At 62.1% G+C, this 26,663-nt stretch overlaps 1 protein-coding gene across 2 annotated transcripts; it reads left to right on the forward strand.

Annotated features, from left to right (window-relative positions):
- Positions 1 to 1,427: 1,427 nt before the first annotated feature.
- RALGDS (ral guanine nucleotide dissociation stimulator) lies at positions 1,428 to 25,481 on the forward strand (the record flags this gene model as incomplete). Of its 2 annotated transcripts, none has more annotated exons than XM_082657169.1 (18): positions 1,428 to 1,610; positions 11,241 to 11,351; positions 12,283 to 12,476; positions 13,019 to 13,117; positions 13,935 to 14,128; positions 14,317 to 14,555; positions 15,310 to 15,525; positions 15,705 to 15,808; positions 16,252 to 16,336; positions 17,638 to 17,706; positions 18,111 to 18,206; positions 18,698 to 18,730; positions 19,028 to 19,149; positions 19,344 to 19,439; positions 19,751 to 19,952; positions 20,083 to 20,325; positions 21,825 to 21,939; positions 24,476 to 25,481. In XM_082657169.1, the coding sequence occupies 18 exons, from the start codon at positions 1,428 to 1,430 to the stop codon at positions 24,649 to 24,651; spliced, it is 2,577 nt and encodes an 858-aa protein (XP_082513295.1). In that variant the 3' UTR covers positions 24,652 to 25,481. The 2 variants fall into 2 exon arrangements, with proteins under 2 accessions (XP_082513295.1, XP_082513296.1); XM_082657170.1 differs by having other exon boundaries at positions 13,058 to 13,117.
- Positions 25,482 to 26,663: the final 1,182 nt, after the last annotated feature.

A 26,663-nucleotide genomic window follows, 5' to 3' on the forward strand; every position in this document is an offset into this window, starting at 1 on the left:
CACCAAGTTGTTTTCCGTGCGTCTTTGTCAAGGCCTCGCCTTGTGCCTGATGGAGAACCATCCGGCAGGTGCTCAAGCTGCCCACATGGGCACGCAAGTGGGTGGGAGCTGCTGGGCCCCCACTGTCCATGGGTATCTGAGGCCTGGCACACAGTGGGTGCACGAGATATGCTTATGGAATGAGTAGTCTGGACCTGCCCTCTCATTTTACAGATGGGAAACTGAGGCCCAGTGGTATGGAACCAGTTCTGGGGAGGTTGGTGGCATTGCCGGGGCTGCTGACAGCAACTGCAGGCCTCTGTGAGGGCTGAGGGCTGAGGCCCGGGGCAGGCCTGGGCAGTGTGCTGGTGTGCGGGAGGGTCCCATTCATTCATCCGTCTAGTCTACTTGCCTCCTCCGTAGCTTCTAGAAAGCGCAGCTGAGGCTCCCTAGCCCTGCTTCCTCCACAGCCCTCAGCATCCTTACATCCACCCTGAAGGCTGCCCTGAGACCTTGAGCACTCAAGCCACCAGTGAGTGGCCCCAGGTGACCAGACCAGTGGCAGGTGCCCAGCTGGCATTTGTCTCTTGTGATCCCTCCTCACTCTTGAGTGCTGGCCCCACCTGGTGATGCCTGGTCTGGGTTCTCCCCCTTTCCCCCAACTGCCCCTCCTCAGCTGCCTCCCTTCTGCCTGTACCTCCTCAGGGTGGCCTTAGGGCTGAGACAGTGCAGGCAGAGGCCCCTTCCCCCCGCACCAAATACACACCCCAACCCTCATGACTTCCAAATGCACGTGTGCACTGAGGACCCGGTTCCACGACGCGGGAGCACACAGCGAGGCACAGGCATCGGCAGAGTGAGTGCTATATATGTCAGTTACCCACTGTGATCCTCTCGGGTGACGAAACTGAGGCTCAGAGAGGTTAAGCAACTTGTCCGAGGCCACAGAGCTAGGGAGGGGCTTAACTGGAATTTATGGGAGGTGGAGACCCACTGCTTGGCCACACGTCGACACTTACACAAGTCACACAGCTACACAACCCGTGCGCTGCGCCCGCGCACGCACCCACACAAAGGGCCTAACCGTGGAACCCGCAGCCCCACGACACACGCCGCACGAGCACTCCCTAAGACACAAGCCGCCATCACTCCACCGGGGTTGCGCGCGCGCAGGCGTACACACTCCCCTCCGGCGTCTCTGGCCACTCCCTCTCCTGGCCCCGCCCCTCCACGCCGCAGGCCCCGCCTCCCGATCCCCGCCCCTGGCCAGCCGGCCCCGCCCCCGGCCTGACCTCAGCGGGGCCGGGCCGCGGGCTCAGAGCGCAGGCAGGGCCGAGCCGCGCGGGCCGCCGCCGCCGCCGACGCCGCCGCGCGCCGGGCCGGCCCCGCGCCCGCGCCGCCCCGGGTCCCGCGGCCCGGCCGGCCGCCCGCGCCGCTGCGAGCCGCCCATGGTGCAGCGCATGTGGGCCGAGGCGGCCGGGCCTGCGGGCGGCGCCGAGCCGCTGTTTCCGGGCTCCCGGCGGAGCCGCAGCGTGTGGGACGCCGTGCGCCTGGAGGTGGGCGGCCCCGACAGCTGCCCGGTGGTGCTGCACAGTTTCACACAGCTCGACCCCGACCTGCCGCGCCTGGAGGTGGGTGAGCCAGGCTGGCCCGGCGCTCGGCCGAGCGAGGAGTGGGTGGGGGCCCAGCGTCCTTAGCGGGTCACCCACCTCCAGTGGTGGTGGTCACCGCCCCCAGTCCGGAGGTTGCGGAGGGGGAGGGTCCTTCCGCAGAAATCCCCCTCCTTGCGCCAGCCCCAAGGCAGCCAGGTGGGCGGAGGGGCTGCCGCCAGCCGGTCCAACAGTTTCGGGACCAGAACCGGGTCTTCGTGCCCCCCTCTATCCGTCCCAGTGCGTGACCTCACCGAGCCCAGGTGTGCCACTCCCGCGCCCCTGCAACCCAGGTAGACTTGCTCCCGCGGGCAGTCGCTGTCTGTTTGCGTCTGTGCCTTTCCCTACAGCAGGGCTGGGCCGTATTTAGTCCCCGTGGCCAGGCCGGGGCCGGCTTAGGCAGTTTGGCTTCGAAATGCAGGTGGTGAACGAGTGATTAGGGCGGCAATCTTCTAGAATCCTCAGAGGCGGTTGGGAGCACAGTGGTCTTACAGACAGCCCCCCTTGGGGGCAGAAGTGGACTCTGATGTTCTGGGCTGCTCAAAGCGGGGGAGTGGGGAGACAGGCCTCCAATCTGTGGGGCCCGGTGTCCAGGCGGGGAGGTTGGGACAAGGGCCTCTCAGGTGGAGGGGTGACTCACTTCTTGATTAGAAAATGCGCCGACACCCTGAATCTGTAAGGATTTGGGAGGATTCAGAACGGGGGTGTGCCTATCATGCATGTGGTTGGGGGAACTAGGTGAGGGCTGGACTCCTGTCTCTAGTGTGCTCTGGGCAGCGGGGGGCGGGGGAGGAGTTCCCCCCCACCCCTCCTACCTGACTGTGCGGCCAGGGTGGCAGAATCCAGGGTTGGGGCCTGGACAGAGGCCATTCCTGGGTCGGAGAGCTCAGCAGCGTTCCTGAGCCCCCGAGCTGGCGAGGGCCCCTTGGTATCCCTGCTTTGTCACTTTAGGCCCGGGTAAGTTGTAATTGCCAGCCTGGGTCTCGTGCCTCTGTGTGTCCCCAGTGCCTAGACGGGGCCGGGATGCATACTTACCCGAGGATAAAGCGCATCTCCCTGCCCAGAGTTGGGGGGAAGGCAGGGGGTGGAGGGAGCTCTTGGTGGGAGAACCTCGGGCTGGGGAGACCCTTTATTGCTGAGCTTGGCCGGTGGCCCGGCCAGGCACACTCCCCGACCCTCATCCACCCACAGCTCTGGTCTTCATTAGTGGCTGGAGCGAGACCCCTGGGAGGGTGGGGGTGGGCGGCCTGACACCAGCCCAGCACTCATCTGACTTTCATTATGTCTGGCAGCTCCTCGGGCTTTGTGTGTTGGAGGGTCCAGCCTGCGTGCTCGCAGGGGTGGGCCACTCAGCTGCTTCTCTCCCTCCCTCCTTCCCTCCCTCTGTCCGTCTGTATCCCTGAGGAACCGAGGGAGAGGCAGAGCTGAGCCCTACCCCTGCCCAAGGGTCTGCCTTGTCTCCCTCTCTCTCTCTTTCCGCCTCTCCCCCTCTCCCCCCTCCTCTTCCTCACTGGCCCCAGCACTGAGATCCAGGCCGTGGCTGCTGTTTAGAAATCAAAGGGGAAGCTTCTGGCTGGGGCAGGAAAACCAGGGTCCTGGCAGGAGAGGAGGCCACTGCCGGAAACCAAACACAATGACCATTTACCATGAGCTGGGGGAGGGGGTGGGGAAGTCCCTGTCCCTCCTGCCAACACCCCGCCCCCCCCCATCCTGGGGCCGATTTCCTGGTCGCTGGGGCCTGCCAGAGCTGAAGCGGCTGTTCGTGGTCCCTGTCCTGTCTGGAAACCACTAGGCAGTTTCTGGTTCCTTCCCCGGTCCCCCTTTCCTTAACAAGTCTCCACCCCGTCCTTCCCTCTCTGGGCTAACAGATGTCCTCACACATCTGGGCATCTGCTCATCATCGTACTTCTAAGCCAGGCCACTGCTGACCCAGCCCGGCCTGCGCAGTTCTGTGCTTTCTGGAGGTCACCGGGCCCACGCCCCTGCCTCCGTTCAGGCCACTGCCTCAGCCAGGCAGGAGGAGTCCCGGAGTCCGTAGCACCTACTGTCTGCAGACACCACCCCCTCGTTCCAGCTGGCTTTGACCAGCCCTCCCGAGTAGATGCCGACCCCGCTTCATAGGAGACTGGAGCTCAGAGAAGTGAAGTCCCTGAACTAAAGGTACACGCAGCCAGCGAGGACGCAGCCGGGATTTGAAGCTGGGCAGTGTTCTGTGCTGGGCGCCTGTTGTGTACGAGAGCCCACAGGGGTCAGAGAAGGATACCTCGCAGTGAGACAATTACACGTGCCCCAGGAGGATGGTGGAGCTGTTAGGGGAACGGAACCAGGCCCAGGCAGCCCAGAAGTCCCCGTGCTTGGTGAAGGGGAGGGGTGCTTATAGGCCAGAGGAAGGTGAAAGTGCTTTGGGCCACAAGACACGGGGGAGAGCTTCAAGGAAGAAACAAGCCCACAGCTGGACCCTAAAGGTTTTAAATAATAGGTAATATGAGCCGGCACTGGGTGGGAGGCCGTGTGCTGAGCAGTTTGCGTGCGTTATGTCTTTGGGGGTCAGGATCATCTGTCGTCCATTTAACAGATGGAACAACTGAGGTGCTAGATTGCACAAACTCACGGAGCCAGCAAGTGGCAGGGGCGGGATTCCCACCCAGGCAGGGGGTCTGCAAGCCCTGAGCGCGGTGTAAGTGGGTGGAATGAAATGAGGAAGCCTTCTCGGAACCTCGGGCAGAGCGGAGATGTGCAGGGGAGATGCGTCTCCCTCCAGCCTCCCCGCCTCCTTCCCCGTTGTCTGGTCTCTTGATCTCACGGTGTGCAGGGCTCCAGTGTAACCCCCAGGGCTCATTAGCCTTAGGCCAAGAGGCATGAGCTGAGAGGTGGGGGTGTGTGTGTGTGTGTGTGTGTGTGTGTGTGTGTGTGTGTGTGTGTGTGTGTGTGTGTGTGTGTGTGTGTGTGTGTGTGTGTGTGTGTGTGTGTGTGTGGTGTGTCTGTGTGTGTGTGTGTGGGGTGTGTGTGTGTGTGTGTGTGTGTGTGTGTGTGTGTGGTGTGTCTGTGTGGTGTGTCTGTGTGTGTGTGTGTGGTGTGTCTGTGTGTGTGTGTGCGTCTGTGTGTCTCTGTGTGTGTGTGTGTCTGTGTGTGTGTGTGTGTGTGTGTGTGTGTGTGTAAGTCTGTGTACTGTCATCTACCAGCCAGGCTTCCCGGCAGGCTCCAAGGCGGCGGCCTCCAGCAGCTGCACAGCCTGTCAGGTTCACAAGGGGCCTGATCGGCTGCCACCTGCTGGGCCCCCATGGACTCTCGGGTTCCCCTCTTGCTTTACTCCTCAGGGGCCAGGCTGGCTGGTACTGGGTCCTTGTTCCTTCTCTGGCGGGGAGGACTTCTCCGGACTGGGCACGCTGAGCTGTTTCCCCAGCGGCTCTGGGATGGCCCTGGGGCAGGAGCGGGTGGGGGCTCAGTGCTGGGAGGTGTTAGACCGCTGGCAGGCAGGACTGGGCCCCCATCCTCAGCCTGGGAGTTAGCCGTTTCCAGGCCCTTCTTCACTGCTGGTGAGGAGGGTTTGGAGGAGACTTAGCACTGGCCACCTGCAGCCTCCGAGCAGGCCAGTGGGGGCAGTTTGGGGAGGTGGCACCCCGCCACCCAGTGGAGGACTGGCTGCCTGTAAGGCCCTCACAGCGTGGCACCATGCTGTGTCCGCCCTGCCTCAGGCTCGGCGTCCGGCCTCTCAGGCTCAGGAGTGCCGCGTTCCTGGACATGTGGCTCCCGTGAAGCCACTGTCCCCAACCCAGTTCTGAGGAGGTGGGAGTTGAAACCTGCAGCCCAGTGCAGGAGAAGCGGAACTTTGAGCAGCCCCCAGTTTCCATCCCCTGACCAGCCTGTGGCGGGGGAGGGGGAGGGGTGAGCCGATGGTTGCCAGAAGGGTGCTCGGTGAGCAGGGTGAGGGCATCCAGCATGGGCCTGCATTCTGGGAGCTCGGGGAGTGCGTGTTGCCCGGTGTTTTCCTTTCCTCCCCAGGGAGCCCCCGGATGCTGGCAGGCTCTGGCAGCTCTGCGGGCTCGAGGGAGGCACGATGTCCTTTTGACCCAAGGGGCAGCGTCACGCGTGCTGGTCCAGAGCTTGGGCTCTGGAGGGAGGAGAGCTGGGCTGGAAGGCCGGCTCAGCCTCTCGCAGCCCTAGACGTGCTCTCGGTCCCTGAGCCTTGGTTTCCTTATCTGGACTCGAGGCCAGTTGCTCCGCTTAGGCTTCTGGTGAGGACCGAAAGAGACAGGCGGCCTGGCAAGCGGTCCCCACGGCGCCTGGTACTGCGTCAGAGCCGGACAGGCCGTGGCTGCCACGATTGTGTCTTCTGACAAGGTGCCAGGGGAGTGCCCGTGCCCAGGGCTCCAGGAGGACGCTGGCCAGCCTGGTCAGCATGGTGCTTCCCAGGCCTGGTTCTCGTAGCTGACCCCAGGCCTGTGGGTGCCCTGGCCATCCTGTGGCAGGAGCCCCGACCAATCCCCTCTCAGTGGAGAAGTGCGGGTGCGAGGGAACTGCCATTCCCCGCCCCCCCGCCCCCCTCTGGCTGTGTGACCTGAGGAAGCCTGTTCTGTCTCTGGTCTCCCTCCCTCTAGCATGTGACCAGGGGCTGAACTGCACTTTGAGGCTGTGACCGTGGCAGCCACCGGTGGAGCGAGGCCTAGGTGTGTCTCCACGGCACATGACTGTCACGGGCCAGGGTTCACATCCCTGCCCCGGCTGCCTCTTCCTGGCTCCTGACGGGGATGAGCTCCCCGCCTGGCTTTCGCCACCCATCAAGTGAGGTGTCGGGAGGATTAAATGAGATGAGTGTGCAGAGGGCCTGCCACCTGGGAAATGCCCTCAAATGCTGGATGCTGTGGCCAGTGGTGTTGATGTCAGCTGGCCCTCCCTCCACCCCTCGTGAGAGGCCACCCTCCTCCTCGGCTGTCACCAGCCCTGCCCCCTTGCAGGCCTGGCCCCTAGAGGCCTGACGGTCGGGAGCTGGGGGGCAGGAGGACGAGGTGGGCAAGGCCAGCCTGAGGTCTGGTCTCCGCTCTCCACTGGCGGCACGTTTCTCTTCAAGACGCTGACGAGTAGCCAGGCTTGGGCTGGCCGAGAAGGTTCTTGGGGAGATGGGTCAGCCTCTTTGGAGGCTCAGCACAGGCTGATCCCCAAACTGCAGTTTCTGGGGTCACTGAGCTCCCCGGTTGCCCTACCGCCCAGGCACCTCGTGTGGTCCCCTACTAAGGCCACCTCTGGGCTGCGCTGCCTGGGGACCAGGAGCGTGGCCACCCCCATCCAGGGCTGACCTTGAGTCCTCACTGGGGGTCTGTTCATGTCCTCGGGCTCAGGGTGCAGGACACCCACCTGGGGTGGGGGCAGGCCCGAGGGTGGCACCCCGTCGCCCACCGGGAGGGCCATGCACATTTGGCGTTTTCTTCCTCCCTCCCTGGGCACACAATCTGAGAGATGAACCAGGGCTTGGACACGTCCTACTTGACCATCTCCCCTGGGCCTTGGTCTCCACCTCTGTAAAATGGGTGCTCGACTTTGTATTCAAACTGTCCCGGGATTCGGAGAGACTAAGCAGCTCTCTCTGATCCCTGAGCCGTCTCGTGTTTTGGCTCCTGCATTCAGACAGAAGGCTAAAGGGTCGGAAAGCCGCAGGCCTGGTTCCCTCCTCCGCACAGATTTAGGATGACCCGCCCTCCCTTTCACCTGGCCCTCCTCCAGCTCTCCGGGCGTCTGGCAGGTCTCCCGGGAGGCTTTCCCTGGCCCGGTGTCCATCGTCAGCTCGCCAGCCACAGCGCCCTCAGGTCCTGTTCCTGGGTGCTTTGTATGCCTGGCGCCGAGCCGCTCATGCCCCTTCTCGTGACCCCTGCCGCCTTCGTCCCCTTGGAGAGCTGCTGCCCTTCGCCCATCTCCCAGACAGTCTCACTGAGGCCGAGGGCTGCAGGGCTCAGCTGAGCTGGGAGCCAGAGCCCTGCAGGAAAGACAGTACCTGTGGGTCCGGTGGGCCCAGGGCTGCAGGGTGCTGGCGGGTGGCTGGGTCAGGGCCTTGGGTGACCTCTGTGACTCAGTGGGCCTGAGCAGCAGCTCAGCGGGGTGCCATGAGGTCCCCGGGCGGTGATCTCATGCACGTGGGGGCCACCGCCCCCCCACTTCCCACCCTCGCCTGCGTGAGACCAGGTTTCTCCACGTGCAGCCCCAGGGAGGAGACCACGGTGTGGCTTCAGGCCCTCCTCCTCCGTGAGCCCCTGGCCAGTGACGGGGAGACGGTCTGCAGCCAGAGGCGTCTGTGGGTCTGGAGGCCCCGTGTGGTCTGTAGTTGCAGCTTCCACAGCAGAGGTACAGCTGAGTGGAAGGAGAGAGGTCACCAGGATGGGAGAAGGCGCCACCCCCGTGTGTGCAGGCACGAGCCGCCTTCTGGGGGAGATGGCAGGGCTGGAAAAGGCCCAGTAGGTCCCCTCTGTTCTCTCCAGAAATGAGGGCGGGATCGGCTCCCGGCAGCCCTGTTACTCTGTCTTGCGGGAATCGGGGCTCGGCCTGCAGTCAGTTGGGGCCACGGCATTCTGCTGGCCCATCACCCCAAGAAGGCTGATCGGGTGACACACTAACATGTCACCCAGGCTGTTTCCTTGTCCCTGGGGCTCCGGGCTGTGCTCCGAGGGACAGCGGGGTGTGGGGCACCCTGGTGCCCATTCTGCCAGCCTCTGCACCCTGGTGCATCGCACCACCCTCGCTCCAGACCCACGTGGTGGTAGGCTGGGCAGTGTGTGCAAGGCCCAGCTGCCAGCTGGGTCCCCGGGCCCTGGGGACATCTGTGGGTGCCTGCTTGGGGCGGGACAGGAGGATCTGTCCCCTGAGGACACAGCCACCCACCTGGCGTTCTTTCCCCCTAAGAGCTCACTGCTGCCCTGTGGACGCCTCCCCCCAGGGCGTCTGCTGTTTGCTCGGCCATGCCCTCCCCCGGGAGCTCCCCAGCCCCCGCCAGAGCCTCCCCAGGGGCTTGGTGCTGCCCACACGGGCTGCCTGTTCCCGGGCCTGTGTGCTATCTGCTCTGCTAACAGGATGGGTCACCTGTGGGGTCCAGGGCCCAGCCCTTCCTGCCCCAGAGGGTCCCGGGGCAGGTGCCAGGGCTGTCGGCCGCTGTCCTTCTCTGTCCCTGGAAGCGCGGTGGGAGCGCGGAGCAGACGCCCCACTCTGCCGCTTTGTGCCCAGGATGCGGGCAGCTCTCTTTGGATCCCGCCGTGCCGTTGTCTCTTGGTCAATGGTTTAAATGGCGCCTGCTCTCTGCACTGCTTGGACGATCTGGTTTTGTTCCTGCTGCTGGGCTGCGGTGAAGGGCCCGGAGAGGACAGGGTTAGCTCCGCGGGGCTGGAGCAGCTCCCCATCTGTGCCACGAGGCGGTGACTCCCCCTGGCCCAGCATGTGCGGCTCTCAGCGTCCTGCCCTGCCCCCCACCGGGCTGGCAGAAGGGGGCCCCTCGGGGTGGGGGAAGGGCTCGGGATCACATGACGCCTGGGCAGGGCAGCCAGCTGCTCCGTCTGCCAGCGAGGCCCATGGCTCACTGCAGAGCCGCTATTTAGACCCGCTCAGGGATGGCGAGGCTTCCCATTGGTTGGCCTGGCCAGGAAGCGCTTCTGTCCAGCAGGCCTTGATGGGGCCCCGCTGGGAGCCAGGTGCTGTGTGTGCTCCCACGGGGTTCGAGTCCCGTGCCCACAGTCAGGCAGGTCCAGCACGGGGACTCTAACCTGCTGCCAGTGACTGGGGTGCTCAGGGCACTGTCTGGCTCCAGGCTGGACCAGAAGTGGCTGGAATCCCCCGGAGAGGGATGGGCCTTTCCAGGGCGGGCAGCAGCCTTTGCGAGAGGCAGTCGAGGACCCCTGAGGAGAGGTAGGGGTGGGTGGACAGGGCCCTGGTCTCGCAGGTGGATGGCAGGCCCCTGACATCACCCATCACCGCGGCCTCTTCTAGGCCGGGGAAGGATGTGACCCAGGGAAGGAAAGTGCGCATCTGCTTCAGTTCTGCCCCAGGAGGAGGAGTTTCCCCTCCTCGATGGAAGGGCTGGACCTCCCCAAGCGTGGGCTCTTGAGGTGAGGGCCCTCTACCTGCGGGTTCCCTGCTGACTTCCAAGAAATGGCTGGCTGTGTCTCCGGAGAAGGCGAAGGGTCAGCGCCCCTGTGTGATTGCACTGGCTTTCCTGTTGGTACAATGCCCAGAGTGGGAAGGCGGCCTTGGGTCAGAGGAAGTAGATTTCCGGAGGATGGCTCCCAGGCCTCCCAGAGCCCTTGAGGCAGGAGGTCCAGGCCCATCCCGCTCCCTAGCCCCTGATCTCAGGGGTGCTGATGTCCGGGGGTACAGCCCACAGGACACTGGGCACCTGGTTCCTACCCAGGGGCCCAGCTTAGGCCGAGGGATTTAGGGAAAGGCTGTCGGTGGGGCCCAGGCTGAGTCAGCACTTCCACTGGGCCTTCTGTGAGCTCCACGCCCACCCTGAGCTGGGGCAGTGACCCGTGATCCTAGCTGCTGGCATTGACCATGTGAATGATGGCCCTTTGCCAGCTAGCACCTCCCCCCTCCTCCCTGAACTCTCAGAGGTCTGTCTCTTTACTCCTAGGCCCCCCTCCCCACTGCAAGCTTACCCCGTCCCTGGACAGGGGCAGTGGGAGAGGGGGTGGAGGAGCCCAGGGCAGCAACGACTGAGTGGCCTTGACCAGGCCTTGATGCAGCCCCCGGGACAGCCTGCCCAGCAGGAGGGATCACTGCCTTTTAAAACAAGGGTCTTCCTGCCCGGGGTCTAGGAAGCAGCCAGGTGACACCCCCCCCCCATTCCTGGCCTAGCCAAAGCCCCGTGGTTTTGGAGTTCTGTGGAACCCCGGGCATCAGCCCGGATGCCAGCACTGTCATCATTCTCATGCTGTCCCCATGCACGTGATGACGAACAGGGAACTGGGAACTCCTCTGTTGCCCAAGAAGGCACAAGACTGAATGAGCAGAAAGGGAAGGAAGTGGCCTTGGCTGTGGCCGTCGAGGATGCCCGCACCTGCCCCAGACCCGGGAGGCTGACTCCAGGGCTGGGGCAGCTGTCGCAGGTGCCGTCTGGGCACATGAGGGTGAGGGGGCCAGGGGCCTCACGCCCTGGGGGAGGCATCTTCTCGGGGGGCCAGAGCCCCCTAGGTGCAGTGGGCTGAGATAGGGCCTCGGGGTCCCGGCTCCGCTGTTTACCGTCAGCGGCATGGCTTTGGATGGGTTGCCCTTCCCTCGGCTTCTGTGTAGTCACCTATGAAATGACCAGATAACAGTACTCGCCTTGGGGTGGGGGCGGGAGCGGGGGGATCCCCCTGGGCAGGGGCAGGCTGTTGTTGGAACCCCAGTGGGTACGTCTTGTTCACACCCAGTCATGGCTGGTGGGGTGAGGACGGGGGTGCTGGGGGCAGTGCCTGCCGCCCCGATACTAACCCCCGGCCCTCCAGCTGTCGTCCTGTTAAATTCTGGGCTGGAGGTCTCTGTGGCCACCGACCTTTGCCTCATGTAGGGAGCAGGAAGTGGCACGGGGCGTCCCCCTGCCACACAGCCAGGCAGGCCCCGACACCCCCGCCCGGTGGCCGGGCGCTGTCTTTGCAGAGCTCCACGCAGGAGATTGGCGAGGAGCTGGTCAACGGCGTCATCTACTCCATCTCCCTGCGCAAGGTTCAGGTGCACCACGGCGCCAACAAGGGCCAGCGCTGGCTCGGGGTGAGTGTGGTTGGGGGGTCTCCGTGCCCAGAACCCCGACAAGGCCCGGGATGCAGGGGCCACCCTGGCCACTCCACTGGGCTCCCTCCCAGGGCTTTCCTGCCTGGGGGGCCCCCAGCCCTGCTCCCAAAGGAATCTGGGCCCTCAGCCCTCCCCTACTGTCCAGCCCTGCGCTGGGCCAAGTGCATAGTTCTCTGTTCACTTATTTGTATGAACATCAAAAAAAGACACTTTCGTACTATTTCCACTTCACGTTAGGCTGGGATTACTTATGCATTTTGCCCCAGTGTTTCTTGTTTTAACGACTGTCCTTCCACACCTTCGCCAAGGCTTTCAGCACCTTACTTAGTAGGGCTTTTTTTTTTTTTTTAACCCAAAAAGGACTCAGCCTACTATATACGGTTCTCTGCAACTTGCCATCACGGAACACAACTCCATGACCCCTCCAGGTCAGAGCGGGGGCCTGACAAATACGTAACATCTCAGAAGAGAGGCTGGTTACCAGCCATAACTCAGCCTTTCACTGCCGTGAACCTTGACGGGATTCCTTTCTGCAGCCATTCCCACAGCGCCGCCCTGAATAGCCTCTGGGCCCTAACATATCGTGCCTTTCCACCCCAGGCTGAGCCTCTGTTTTCTCATCTCTAGAACGGGGTTGCTTTGCCAGGGATCCCGGGGACTCTGCCCTTAATACGGCAAGGTGCTGTCATTACTCAGCTGATAAAGTGACCTGAAGGGGTTGGTGTTGCGAGTTTTCATCGCCCCACCTCCAGTTCAAAAGCTGAGACCCTTTTTCTGTTCCGGGCACTCACGTCCCATCTCCGTCCAGAAGTCGCCGGGCGCTTGGGGCTTCCTCTGAGTTCCAGCCCCTGCCCTCCTCATGGGCCACGGTGCCGTCGCTGACCGTCTGTGCCTCTCTGTCCCACCCCAGTATGAAAATGACTCGGCCCTGAACCTGTATGAGACCTGCAAGGTGCGGACCGTGAAGGCAGGCACGCTGGAGAAGCTGGTGGAGCACCTGGTGCCCGCCTTCCAGGGCAGCGACCTCTCCTATGTCACCATCTTCCTGTGCACCTACCGAGCCTTCACCACGACCCAGCGGGTCCTGGACCTGCTGTTCCAAAGGTGAGCGCCCTGCCCCTCCCCGGCACAGGGGCTCCCCGCCCACCCACTGGCTGTGTGTCTTGGGAATGTCGCTTTACCTCTCTGAGCCTCAGTTTGCTCACGTGAAGGCCGGGCTGCCAGGACTGTCGGATAAGCATGGACAGTGCGGCCCCGCGCCCGGCCCTGTGGAAAGGGCTGCTGAGGGCTGGGGCGGTTTTAATTAAGGTTTTCCTCTGCCCCATGGAGAAGCTCTCTGCTTCCAGCCGCTGGGCAGAACAGTTTTCCCATTTGTAAAGGAGGTTCCAGATTCTGTGTCAGGGGTCCTTCCTGGGAGTAGCCAGGGCAGGGCTGGCTGGGGGCCGGCTGAGGGCCCAGGCCCACTCAGGCGTCTGTAAGGTGCTGGTTGGGCTCATTCGTTCAGCAAATACATACGAAGCGCCTACTGTGTGCAGGCACTTTTCTAGGCACTTGGCTTTATTCAGTGAACGGTGCAGACAAAAATCCCCGCCCTCCCGGGCTTCCATCCTAGCCGGAGGGTCAGCCAGTAACACTAGACGTCATAGCAGGTACGGTAGATGTGACGCCCTCACGGCCTCCTCTAGATACGGGTGCATCCTCCCTTATTCCAGCGAGGACGGCGGACCTCAGGACCAACTGAAAAAGTGAGTAGACTTTGGGTCTGATGGGAGGGGCTGGGCAGAACCCTGGCTGCCACACATCTTGTGATTCCCGCTGGAGGGCTGAGGTCTGGCTGCAGGAGGAAAGGAGTCAGAGAGCTGTGGCTGGGGTCCCATGTCCCCAGGGAGCAGAGGGGAGGCTGGGGGCTCAGAGCCGGCCCCTGAGAGCATCCGTCCCCACTCAGATCCGGGGCCCATGACAGGAGGTGTGGGGGGCAAGCTGCTGACACGTCAGCCTCGCAGCCCAGTGTGAGTGCTCAGCTGGGGCTCACGGGAGCGCAGTCAGGGTCAGGGGGCCGGCTACGTCCCCACCACCAAGAATGGCGTCCCCGGGAGGATGAGACCCGCACTCCGGCGCACCGACCAAGGCAGCCGTCGGTGCTCGAGCTTCTGGTTCAGGTGCGCGAGGCCCGTGAAGGCCAGGCAGGGGCGCACTCTGCTTGTCCCCTCCTCCCTCCCCTGTTTGTGCAGCGCCTACTGTGTGCGGCCAGGCCAGCGCGATGAACAGGGCAGGCGTGGCCCTCCCTGCCCTCCTGCAGTTTCCTTCCCAGTGGGGAGGGCCCGGGGGGCTGGGGGCAGACAGGAGAGAGTCAGGCTCCCCCGAGGAAGGGAGAGGTGGTCACCAGGGACGGAGGGCCCCTTCCTACCAGGCCTGCTGACCAGGCCTGCCCCCGCCTGGCAGCCCAGTGCGGGTGGGGCAGGGGCGGGCCCAGAAGCCCAGCCCCCACAGGGGAGCCAGGGGAGGGCCGCGTGGAAGGAAAGGCCAGGCCCCTGACTCTGCTGCCCGCCCGCCTGCCCCCAGTGCCGTCTCCTCCATCCTGGGCACCTGGCTGGACCAGTACTCCGAGGACTTCTGTCAGCCCCCGGACTTCCCGTGCCTCAAGCAGCTGGTGGCCTACGTGCAGCTCAACATGCCCGGCTCCGACCTGGAGCGCCGCGCCCACCTTCTCCTGGCCCAGCTGGAGCGCACAGAGCTCACCAAGGCAGAGCCGGAGGGTGAGGAGCGGGGTCGGTGCTGGACACGCAGGAGCCCCCGGGGCTGCCTCAGACCGCCCACGTGGGGACCGCGGCGGGGAGACGTCCTGGGGTGCTTCTTGAGCTGAGGCTTCTCTAGAAGGCAGTGATGTGGTTTCTGTCTTGGAAAAAGAGGCAGGCGTGTTGCTGAGCTCCGCTCTTCTTTGCAGCTCTGGCTCCAGCTCTGAAGCCGACTGCAGCCCTCGAGCCAGTGCCGGCTCCAGCTCTAGCGCCCAGGCCGGTGCCAGGTCCAGACCTCGAGCCAGCTCTGGCACCAGCACCAGCTCCAGCCCCAGAGCCTTCCTGGCCTTCGCCCGCGGCTGCAGAGAACGGGCTGGGTGAGGAGAAGCCTCACCTCCTGGCGTTCCCGCCCGACCTGGTGGCAGAGCAGTTCACGCTGATGGACGCGGTAGGCAGCTCATCTCAGCAGGGCGGGCAGGGGTGCACCTTCCTTCAGGCGTCTGCCCTGCCCTGTCCAGAGCTGATGTCCTGCCCCAAATCCCATGACAAACCGTGTCGCCCGGGCAGGTTTCCTCACCCGAAGGCCTCGGCTCCCCTCCAGGCTGTGGACCCGGGCCGCATCCCTCACACTGTGTCTGGGTGGAATGAGGTGGAGCGGTAGAAAGCTGGGCGGGGTCTGGCCCACCCGGTAGCAGACGGTCGCTCACTCCATGGGCCGCCCCCCCTGCCCCCACGTCTGCTGAGGAGGTCTCACCAGCTTCAGCACTTAGCAGGCACCTGGTGCGCGCTAGAAGCCGTGGCAGACGGCAGACGCAGCCTCTGGTTGTAGTGCCCACGTGAATGGGCATCTGGACAGGGGACAGGCCTGAGGCGTGATCAAGGGCTAAAAGCACCACCTGTATGGGCAGGTGTGAGCCGCATCTCGTGCTGGGAGTTAGGGTGGACTGGGGAAGGTGGCCACCTCTCTCTCCTGCCAGGGTCACCCTGGGTCACCTTGCGCTGGGTGCCCACAGTGGGCAGGGAACAAAACCAAGAGACACCACCTCCCCGCACCTCCCCCGGCCGGGCTCGAGCCGCCTCCCCGGCTTCCAGAGCTCCAGCTCTGACCAGTGACCCTGCCTAGGCCTGGGGGTGGGGGTGGGGGGACTGTGGGCATTGAGCTGGGGTGCGGCAGAGCCGGGTGACCTTCCCCTTGCCCCCAGGAGCTGTTCAAGAAGGTGGTGCCCTACCACTGCCTGGGCTCCATCTGGTCCCAGCGGGACAAGAGGGGCAAGGAACACCTGGCTCCCACCGTCCGTGCCACCGTCGCCCAGTTCAACAGTGTGGCCAACTGCGTCATCACCACCTGCCTCGGGGACCGAAGCGTGACGGCCCGCGCCAGGGCCCGGGTGTTGGAGCACTGGATCGAGGTGGCCCGGGTATGCGGCCGCCAAGGGCCCGGGGAGCCCTTTCTGCCCCTGGGTTGATCTCATCCAACCCCAGGAGCACCTCCCGGGGCATCTGTCCCATCCGGGAGGGGGGTGCCCCCCTAAGAGGGACTGAAGCTGGAGCAGGCGGGAGCTCGGCCCCCTCTCACAGCCTGGCCCCTCCCTCCCAGGAGTGCCGGGTCCTCAAGAACTTTTCGTCCCTCTACGCCATCCTCTCTGCTCTGCAGAGCAACTCCATCCACCGGCTGAAGAAGACGTGGGAAGAAGTTTCCAGGTGGGCAGGCTTCTCCCTGGAGGAGCTCCAGGGTGGACCTGGGGCCTCCCACGGGGCTGGGTGCTGCCTGGAACCTGCCCAGGGACAGCGCATCCTGGGGGCGGGGTCTCTCAGGGCCAGCAGTTCTGCCTCAGGACCGGGTCTCTTTCTCTGGCAGGTACTGGCTTGAGCCATGTTGGGGGTTTTCATGTGTCTACTTCACCCACATGACTTTGTGCACTTAAAATCAGAACCGGCCAAAACAGAGCCGCTCAGTCGACTGGGAATGGGGTTCCCCGGTGACCCACATGAGACCCACCCCTCCAGGCCTACCGAGCCCTTAGGGTCCAGCAGAACTCTGTTTGGAAACCACCCATCCAGGCAGTTGGGCTCTCTGGGTCCTCAAATGTTTTTGCCCCCGCACCCCTCCCCACCATGTCCTCCTTTCTCCTTCCTTCCCCCAGGGACAGCCTCCGCATCTTTCAGAAGCTGTCAGAGATTTTCTCAGATGAGAACAACTACTCCCTAAGCAGAGAGCTGCTCATCAAGGTAGAGTCCGGGGGCTCGGGGTGGAGGGGCTTATGTTCCCACTGAAAGTTTCTTCGAAAACTTCTCATGAGATCTGTCGGGTCTGTGGGCAGGTGGGGGGCAGTTTGGGAGATAGGAGGCCCTAGTACAGGGATGGAGCAGGGCAGCTGGGCTGTTCCAGAGCTGCGGGCAGGTGAGGAGCAGGATTAGAGTCTCCTGGCTCCTCACTGGTCCCTCACCCGGCACGGGGTGGATGAGGTCAAGGGTGGGGTCTCTTCCTTCCCCAGACCAGCCTAGCCTGTCCCCACAAAGCCAGGCCCTGCTGTTCCTGTCTGCGCTGACCTCCGAGGGCCAGGCACCCCGCCTGCCCAGGGATGGTACTGCAGGGGCCGCCCAGCCGTCGTCCAAATGAGCAGGAGGTAGATCTGGGGGCTGGGGGCTCTTGCCTCTGCCTCAGGGCAGACACTGCGAAGGAATCCAGGGACTCTTCTCAGAGTCTCACCACAGGGCCTTTGGTGGCCGTGACAAATGGCCCAGATGGCTTGTGGCAAGTGCACAGGGGTGCTAATGCATTCACGGGGGTCCTTCCCCGGAAACTTCCATACAAAGAGGAAGCAAGTGTCACCACCCAGTGCTCCCAGCAGCCCCAGCTCACCCTCTCAGAGGTGGCACTAAGGAGACCCCTCCTGAGTGGCCGAAGGCAGAGCTCTGTGCAGGGGACATCCCGAGGGGCTCCGTGGGGTTGTGAAGGCCTTGGCGCGGCAGGCACCCTGCTCAGCCAGGCCCCCCCAGACTCCCTGTCCCTCTCTCGATGGCTCGCCCGGCGGGGGGCCGACACACACCAGAGGCTCTGAGCCCTTCTGAGGCTCATTCAGAGGCAAGGCAATGCCTGTCTCTGGGCCTCAGTTTCCTCATCTGGAAAGTGGGCGAATGCTGACCCCAGGGTGCCAGCCTCACGGGGAGGCAGTGAGGTTCAAGGGGGAAGGGAAATCTGCGTGAGTTTTGTGTAGGACCCTCCTACCCTCCTGCAGAGACGGGGGGTCTGGGGGAACAGCACAGCCACAGTGATGGAGGTGTGGCGCTGAGTCCTTGGAGACCCCAAGGGGCAGGTGTAATCCTCATCTGTACTTTCCAAGGAGGCCGGGCTGCTGACCCACATTCCCACACCCTGTGAGCACCCGAGCAGGGGTGCAGATCTAGGAATGGAGTACACTGGGATGGCTGGAGCGCTTGCACCAGTGACCAGGACCAAGGTCGTGTCTGCTGGTGGGTGATGGGGGGAGGGTCAGAAGGCCTCACCGACCCTGTCCTCGGCCCTGCAGGAGGGGACCTCCAAGTTTGCCACCCTGGAGATGAACCCCAAGAGAGCCCAGAGGCGGCCGAAGGAGGTGGTGAGTGTGCCCGAGGCTGGGAGAGGAGGGGCCGCCCCGAGCCCCCGCTCCTGTAGCTGCGCTGCCTGACGTGACCCTTAGACCGACCTACTCCGGGACCTGGGGGCGCTGCGCCCTGACCAGCTGGTGTCGGGGGACTAGTAACCACCAGAGCAGGGGCCTGGAAGATCTGGGCCCAGTGGGGATTTGGGAGGGGGGAGGGGCCGGGGCCATAGATCTTGGGGATTTGCCAAATACCAAGCCTGCAAGGTGACTTGAGGGAGTTTGGGTCCATGCACGCTGGGAGGGAGATTGGGGGGAACTGGCTAAAGGTCCCCAGGCTGCTCCCAGTGGGAGGCCTGAGTGGGGCTGAGGGGTTTTCAGGGGAGGGGCCTTGCTCATCAGTCCCCCCCCGCCCCGCCCAGTTGTCACAGGGTGTCATCCAGGGCACCGTCCCCTACCTGGGTACGTTCCTCACAGACCTGGTGATGCTGGACACTGCAATGAAGGACTATCTGTATGTGAGTAAGCCCAGGGCCGGGGTCGGGGTGGGGGTCCTGAGCCCCGAGCTCTCAGCAGAGGGTGCACCTCATCTTACGAGAGCCCCCTGGCCGTCCCTGTGTCCCGGGGACACCTGCCCATCTCGGCAGTGAGTGAACAGAGCTTGGTGCCCGCCTGGTGGGGCTCATCAGAGCTGCAAGGGGTTTGACCCAGCAGGACACAGCCCCTCCCTCAGGTGGCGGCCATGGGTGGAGCGGCTGGGCCCTCCAGGGTCAGGCACATGTGGCCAACCTGGCCCTCCTGCCCAAGGCCTCAGTCTCTCTAGCTGCTCTCAGACCCCTGAGCCTCGGCGCCCCTCCCACCCCGCCCCGGCACCCCGGCCCCACCCACGTCCAGGTGTGTGCTGTGCTGCCCCCTGGTGTGTGCTCTGGGTAGTGCATCCTGAGGCCCGTGAGGGGCGGTCATGGGTTAGGGGACACTTTCTGATGGACGCTGGCCGTGTGCTTTCCAGGGGAGACTGATCAACTTCGAGAAGAGGAGGAAGGTGAGCAGACGCAGCCTCGCGGGAAGGGGGCCCGTGTGGGGGGCGGGATCAGAGAGCCACCTGGCTAGAACGGCTGGCTCCGACCCCTCCCTGTTACATTTTTGGGGAGAGCTGGATACAGAGAGAGGGGGAGCCTTTCCCACGGGAGGATGGGGCAGGAGGTCGAATCAAGGACACCTTCCCGGAGGGGCTGTTTGAACCTGGCTGTGAGGACAGGGTGGGAAGTGGGGACCCAGAGGCTGGCACAGGCCCGGCCAACCCAGACCGTCAGCGTCCTGTCCTCCCCTCTGGCCCCAGGAGTTCGAAGTGATCGCCCAGATCAAGCTGCTCCAGTCGGCCTGCAACAATTACAGCATCGCAGCCGAAGAGCACTTCGGGGCCTGGTTCCGGGCGATGGAGCGGCTCAGCGAGGCTGACAGGTGAGTCCGGGCAGGAGCTGGGGGGGCACACGCGGGCTGCCCCTGGGCAGCTCCGGAGAGCCTGTGGCTGGCGATCCTGGGCAGCCTTGGGTGCCGTCACTGGTGACGGCCGGGCCCCTGGACTCTAGCTGCCGGGCAGGCACCGGGAGGGAGACCCGGGTGCGACTCCCCACAGCCGCCGCTTTGTCCTGTAGCTACTCCTTGTCGTGTGAGCTGGAGCCCCCTTCCGAGTCGGCCAGCAACACCCTCAAGGTCAAGAAGAACACGGCCATCGTCAAGCGCTGGAGCGAGTTGAGTGCCCGGGTGGGCAGGGGCGCTCCCTCGGGGCTCAGGGAAGCCTCGGGCTGCGAGTGGGCTCGGGGGTCAGGCAGCTGGCACTGGGATCCCAGCTCCCCCGCCGACAGCCCTGTGACTGGGCCACTTGCTCCACCCCTCTGGGCCTCAGTTTTTCCCCCTGTGAAATGGGGTGATGCTAAATGATCTGTCGGATGCTGGAGCCAACGGAGTGATTGCCTGAGCACTCGGCACAGAGTGCAGGGGACAGGGGTGGGCTGTGTCCCAGAAGAGGCCTCCCCTAAGTCAGCCAGCCCTTCCATTGCAGCCGCCAGGCCCCCAGCACGGAGCTCAGTACCGGCAGCAGCTGCCACTCCAAGTCCTGTGACCAGCTCAGGTGCGGCCCCTACCTCAGCAGCGGGGACATTGCCGACGCACTGAGTGTCCACTCGGCCGGCTCCTCCAGCTCCGATGTGGAGGAGATCACCATGAGCTTTGTCCCAGAGTCCCCTGACGGCCAGGAGAAGAAGGTGACTGCCCCACCCCCTCCCTGACAGCCCTTCTCAGCCCTTCCTAGGGCCAGGGTTCCCCGCTGCACACCAGAAGCCCCCGGAGCTGGACAGTGGCCCGGGGCTTCCGCTGATCGTGCCGTCCCCACAGTTCTGGGAGTGCACCTCCCAGTCGTCCCCGGAGACCTCCGGCATCAGCTCGGCCTCCAGCAGCACCTCGTCCTCCTCAGCCTCCACCACGCCCGTGGCCACCACGCGCACCCACAAGCGCTCCGTGTCAGGGGTCTGCAGCTACAGCTCCTCCCTGCCCCTCTACAACCAGCAGGTGGGCGACTGCTGCATCATCCGGGTGAGCCTGGACGTGGACAACGGCAACATGTACAAGAGCATCCTGGTGAGCCGGGCGGCGTCCCCGCGGGCCCCTCACTCTGCCGGGCAGCAAATCCGTATTGAACACCATGGGTCACCCCTGCCCTCCCAGAGCTGGTCTCCTGGTGGGTTGGGAAGGACAGAGGGCCAACCAGGGAAGGGAATGAAAACAGCTAGTGTGGGCTTCCCTGGTGGCGCAGTGGTTGGGAGTCCGCCTGCCGATGCAGGGGACCCGGGCTCGTGCCCCGGTCCGGGAGGATCCCACATGCCGCGGAGCGGCTGGGCCCGTGAGCCATGGCCGCTGAGCTTGCGCGTCCGGAGCCTGTGCTCCGCAATGGGAGAGGCCACAGCGGTGAGGCCCGCGTACCGCAAAAAAAAAACAACAAAAAACCAGCTGTGTGTCGATGGTGATCCGTGCCGGGGTGGTGGACTAGGGGTTTACAGCAGCAGTGGGGCAGGACCTCACCCATAAAGGGCCTGAGTGTGGGGGGAAGGAGGGAGCAGCGTGCAGCCTCCCAGGACAGGAGTGTGCCTGGGGCTTGGAGGAGAAGCAGGAGGTCCGCAGTGAAGGAGCAGGGGTCGGGGGAAGAGTAGGGCTCAGCAGAGCAGGCCAGCGTCAGGGGCCTGGATCTCATGTGAGACAGGTGGGAGCACTGTTCGTTGGAGCACAGGAGGGGCAGCAGTGACTTCCGGCCTCTCCGTGGGCGATGGGCTGGTGCCGGCAGATGCAGGGCGGCCAGTTAGGAGGCGGCGGCTGCAATCCAGGGTGGGTAGCAATGGCTGCACCAGGCTGGTGGCCGCGGAGGGGGCCGGCAGTGTCAGACACCGGGGATCGTTGGAGGTGTCGAGATCTTGCCAGTGGGAGTTGCCCACAAACACTGTGTATGTTGGGGAGGGGTTGGGGGCTGGGGGGACTCCTCTCATCCTCCAGAACTCAGGCTGCCAGTGAGCCATTTGCACCCCAGAATCCTCCCACACTGGGTCAGATGCCCCATTAACACTGTCACCTGTGTCACCCCGAGTCTAAGGCCCGCCTGTGCTCTGGCCCTTGGGGTCGAGGCAGCAGGGCTCGGTCTGCACTCTCCACCACTGCAGCCTCCAGCCAGTGGAGGCCTGGCACGTAGGCGGCCACTGGGCATCCAGCCAGCTGCTCCTCTCTCACCTCCAGGGCTGGGACTAGATGCCGTCTGTACCCAGGTGCAATGATACCGTTGTCCCGGATGGGCAGGGTCAAGGGGGACGGTTAGGGGGAGCAGCCCCGGGGGCAGGCGGTTGCCCTAGGTGGTGTTGGGAGGAGGTGGCAGGCTTGCAGGAGTTGGGGGGTAAGTGATCGGGTCCATGGAGGCCTCCCCAGAGGGGCAGGAGAAGGAGGCGCAGCCCCCCTGGACCCAGCCTCGGGTCAGAGGCTGTGAGCCCCTGTGCGCACAGCGCCGCGGCAGCTCTGCGGGCCCTTGGCTGCTACACCCCGGACCCTCAAGCTACACCAGACCCTTGCCCTGATGGCCTGTCCCCCACCCCGTCCAGGTGACCAGCCAGGACAAGGCTCCAGCTGTCATCCGCAAAGCCATGGACAAACACAACCTGGATGAGGATGAGCCAGAAGACTACGAGCTGGTGCAGGTTATTTCGGACGATCGAAGTAAGTCAGGGCCGGTCAGGCGGGCGCTGGGGCCGTGGGGCAGGGAGCACCGTGCCCCAGACCCACCACCCCGGAAGACGTGCCACCAGGGTGGGCGTGGGCTTTGTCCACACACAGACCTGCCTAGGGGCAGCTCTGGATGCCCCCAGTGTCTCCTCACTGGCCCCTGGTGGCTGCTGGGCCCTTGTCCCTTGCCCTTCCGTGGCCGTGAACAGTCAGTGGGAGACCTCGTTCAGTGCTAGCATCGTTGAGGAGGGGAGAGAAAAGGCTTTTCTCCTGGGGCCAGGCAGCCAGATGGCCGAGCCCACAGGCCGTACAAAAGGGCGTTTTCTGGCTAAGATGGGAAATGAGTGCTTCAGAAAAGATCACGACTACCGTGGATTAAAGCATCGAATTTGTGAAAATCCGTGAACGTGTGACACTGTCTTAGTCCGTTCTGGCTGCTATAACAAAACACCACCACTGGTGGCTTCTAAATGACAGAGATTTATTTCTCCTGGTTCTGGAGCTAGAAGTCCAAGATCAGGGTGCCAGCATGGTCAGGTTCTGGTGAAGGCCCTCTTCTGGGTTGCCGGCGGCTGACTCCTCACTGTGAACCCAAATGGTGGAAGGGCGTGGGGAGCTCTCTGGGGTCCCTTTCATAAGGGCACGAATCCCATTCGTGGGGCTCCACCCTGATGACCTAATGGCCTCCCAAAGGCCTCACCTCCTAGTCCCATCACATTGGGGGTTAGGATTTCAACAAATTTAGAGAGGACACCAACTTTCAGCCCATAGTAGATACTAAACACAGAGGCTACTAGGGAGCAGCTGGGTATTCTAAAAACTGGGAAGGGAAAGGATCAAGAACAAGCACAAACTTGGAACCAGACAGCTACGGCTTGTAGACCTCGGGCAAATTCCTTAAGTCCTCTGTGCCTGTTTTCCCATCCCCACAATGGAGATAAAATAGGCAGTGAGTTGATCCATATATACATGGATTATATGCTCATGTGTGTACGTGTGCCGTAGACGTGCCATAACTGCAAAGATTATCATCACTCTTTCCTTTCCCATGAGCTGATCCCGCATTCACAGCCATTACCCGGACAGTTAGCAATGACCCGCCACGATCGCTAGAAGTTCTTTTCTAAATCCTCTCTTACCTTGTTGCACCATTTTGGTGAGGTAAGCAAGGCAGGTGGGACCCCCATCTTACAGAAGAGGAAGCCTGAGACCTAGACAGGTTGAGGACCAGAGTAAGAGCCACACGATGGAGCCCAGAGCACACATGTTCCAGCCCAGCAGTGGAGAGTAACAGGCTCAAGGCCAGAGGAGAGGGTGGGAAACAGAGCCAAGAGCAAGTACCTGCTGGGATCCTGGCACCCTATGAAACCCTGTGCAGGAGGCCTGGGGCAAAGCCCGCCCTTAACTTGGCCCCAGAGCCCTTGTCCTGAGTTGTGCAGGATTCGGGGGAGGTGATCTAGGTTCTAGAAAGCTTATTGCAGCTGGACCTCCCGATCAGTGAAGGCAGCAGGGGGCAGGATGGGATGACCCTTTGCCAGCTGCAGACTGAGGTGGGGCTTCCTGGAGTCGGAGTCCTTTTTATTTTTATTTTTATTTTTATTTTATTTTTATTTTTGGCTGTGTCAGGTCTTCGTTGCTGCGCACAGGCTTTCTGTAGTTGTGGCGAGCAGGGGCTACTCTTTGTTGCGGTGCGCGGGCTTCTCATTGCGGTGACCTCTCTTGTTGCAGAGCGCAGGCTCTAGGTGCGCAGGCTTCAGTAGTTTTGGCACTCAGGCTCAGTAGTTGTAGTGCATGGGCTTAGTAGTTGTGACGCGCAGGCTCTAAGGTACGCGGGCTTCAGTAGTTGTGGCGCGAGGGCTTAGTTGTTCCACGGCACATGGGATCTTCCCGGACCAGGGCTCGAACCTATGTCCCCTGCGTTGGCAGGCGTATTCTTAACCACTGCACCACCAGGGAAGTCCCCAGAGTCCTTTTTGTTTTTGAGTTCCTTTTTTCTTTTTTTTTTTTAAATTAATTACTTATTTATTTTTGACTGTGCTGGATCTTTGTTGCTGCGTGCGGGCTTTCTCTAGTTGTGGCGAGAAGCCACAAGCCTGTGGTACGCAGGCTTCTCACCGCGGTGCCTTCTCTTGTTGCGGAGCACGGGCTCTAGGCGTGCAGACTTCAGTAGCTGCGGCACACGGGCTCAGTAGTTGTGGCTCGCGGGCTCTAGAGCACAGGCTCAGTAGTTGTGGCGCACGGGCTTAGTTGCTCCACGGCATGTGGGATCTTCCCAGACCAAGGATCAAACCCGTGTCTCCTGCATTGGCAGGCGGATTCTTAACCACTGTGCCACCAGGGAAGTCCCTCAGTGCCTCAGCAGAGTCTGTCCCAGGCAGGTGTCATTAAGGGAGGTCCTTGGTGGTCCTGGAGTTGCCTTGAGGGGTCTCAGGTGTCTGGATCAGGCCTGCCCTCCTGGGGGCTCTCAAGTGGTGGGGTGTCCAGTGGGGCCCGCATAAGCACAGCTGACCCTCTGCCCCTCCCCGACCAGAGCTGAAGATCCCTGACAACGCCAACGTGTTCTACGCCATGAACTCTACTGCCAACTATGACTTTGTCCTAAAGAAACGGACCTTCACCAAGGGGGCAAAGGTCAGGCATGGAGCCAGCTCTACCCTCCCGCGCATGAAGCAGAAGGGACTCAAGATTGCCAAGGGCATCTTCTAACTTGTCCCTAGCTGGCCAGCCACAGAGCCGCCCTTTCCAGGGTCTAGCTGGCTGGGCAACTAAGCACTTACAGACTACAGTGGCTCAGGCCAGGTGGGCACCTGCGCCCAAGCTGCCAGCCCAGGCCACCCCCAGACTCCAGTTTCACCCTGAACCTCTCCTGCTGCCGGGATTGACGCCTGCCCGTCGATGGCTGACCTGGCCTCCCCTGGACCACTCGCTGCCTAAGGTGCCTTCTGCTCTCTGGAACCAGAGGACGAGCTGACTTTTGCCAAGGAGCGCTGCCAATGGGCAGGGAGCCCTGCATGCCGCCGGGCACTGCCCTCCGTACACTTCCCTCACACCTTCCCAGGTGTGGGCCACTGCCACCTGTGCCCATGGGCACCCCAGGGCACTACTCATCCACCGGGTCTGACCACTGCAGTTCTCTCCTCCCACCATCGTGGCCTTCCTCAGGCTGCACCAAAGATTCCATCATCAGGGCCAACTGAAAGGGAGGGAGTCTCGCCCACTGCCCACTCCAGCCCTCCCCTGGCAGAGGAGAGAGACACCCCCTTCACGGACCACACTCTTAACCGGTGAGTGAGGACGGTCTCGGCCAAGTCCCACTGATGTCAGATTTCGTGACACTGCAAGTGCCACATCCACCACTGTATCCTGGGCTTTACGAGACCACACGAGACGGGGATTGGTGGGAAAGGAGGGTTTCGGGGGGAGGGGAGGGGGATTGAATATTTGTATAAAAGGTGAAAAAAAATGTTTACCAGTTGGGGAGGGGCAATATTTATTTGTTGTAAATAGCAAATGCTAGACTTGAATATTATATTAAAATCCTGTTTCTACTATAGCCTGGGAGCTGTGGTATTGTTCTTTCATTGCCTGTGCTCATTGAAGTGAGATACAGACTCTCACATTCCATGTTCAAATAGGAAGTCTTGCAGGGTTATTGGTTTATTTTACACAGGAAATAAAGAAGGGCAGGAAAAGCAAGAAGGGCCAGCCCCCCTTCTCTGGCTCACTTAAGGAAACAGAGAAGTCCACCTTTCACAGAGCAGATGTTCACTTCAGTATCATTAAACTGGGCCATGAGCTGAGACAGCCCCTCAGAACCCCTGGTATTTGAATTTGGAAGCACTTTCACACGGCATAGCAGCAACCTGTGGAATTCCAGTGTTTTTAGGACACTGGAATTTTGGGGACTTCGCTGGTGGCGCAGTGGTTAAGACTCCGCACTCCCAATGCAGGGGGCCCGGGTTCGATCCCTGGTCAAGAAACTAGATCCCACACGCATGCCGCAACTAAGAGTTCGCATGCCACAACTAAGGAGCCCGTGTGCCACAGCTAAGACCCAGTGCAACCAAATAAATAAATATTTTTTAAATAAATAAAAATAATGTTTTTAACAGAAAATGGTGGAGTAAAGATCAGTCTGTCCATGGAAACAACAATGAAGCTGGGGAAAAAAAACTATCAGAATCAACAATTTTGGGACTCTGGAACCTCATCAGACACAACAACCAGGAGAGTGCTTGATGAAGGGTGACGGCTGCTGAACTTCAGCTGTTAAGGAAATCTCTGTCAGGTCACACACTGACCCCCTGAGACAATGGGGCAGAAGCTGCCGTGACTACACAACAAGTAATATAGGCCTTGCAAAAACAGTTTGGGAAAGTCACTACAGAAACGGAAGACGGCAGCCCTCAAGCCACAGAAGCGATCCCTGAGGAGGGGGAGAATCTGATTTCCAGAGTTACGATATTATAATTCTCAATATCCAGGTCTCAACAAATCACAAAGTGTATCAAGAAACAGAAAAATAGGGCTTGTTCACAGGAAAAAAAAAAAAGAATTGGACAGAAACTATCCCTGAGGAGGCTCAGACATTAAAATTACGTGTCAGAGACATTAAGTCAGCTGTCTTGAATATGTTCGGCGAGCGAAAAGGAGCCACGGACAAAAAAACTAAAGGAAATCAAGAGAACAATGTAAGAACATGTAGGGAATTTAGTAAA

The sequence above is a fragment of the Grampus griseus genome (genome assembly GCF_964374135.1).
Source record: "Grampus griseus genome assembly, chromosome: 6".
Lineage (NCBI taxonomy): Eukaryota > Metazoa > Chordata > Mammalia > Artiodactyla > Delphinidae > Grampus > Grampus griseus.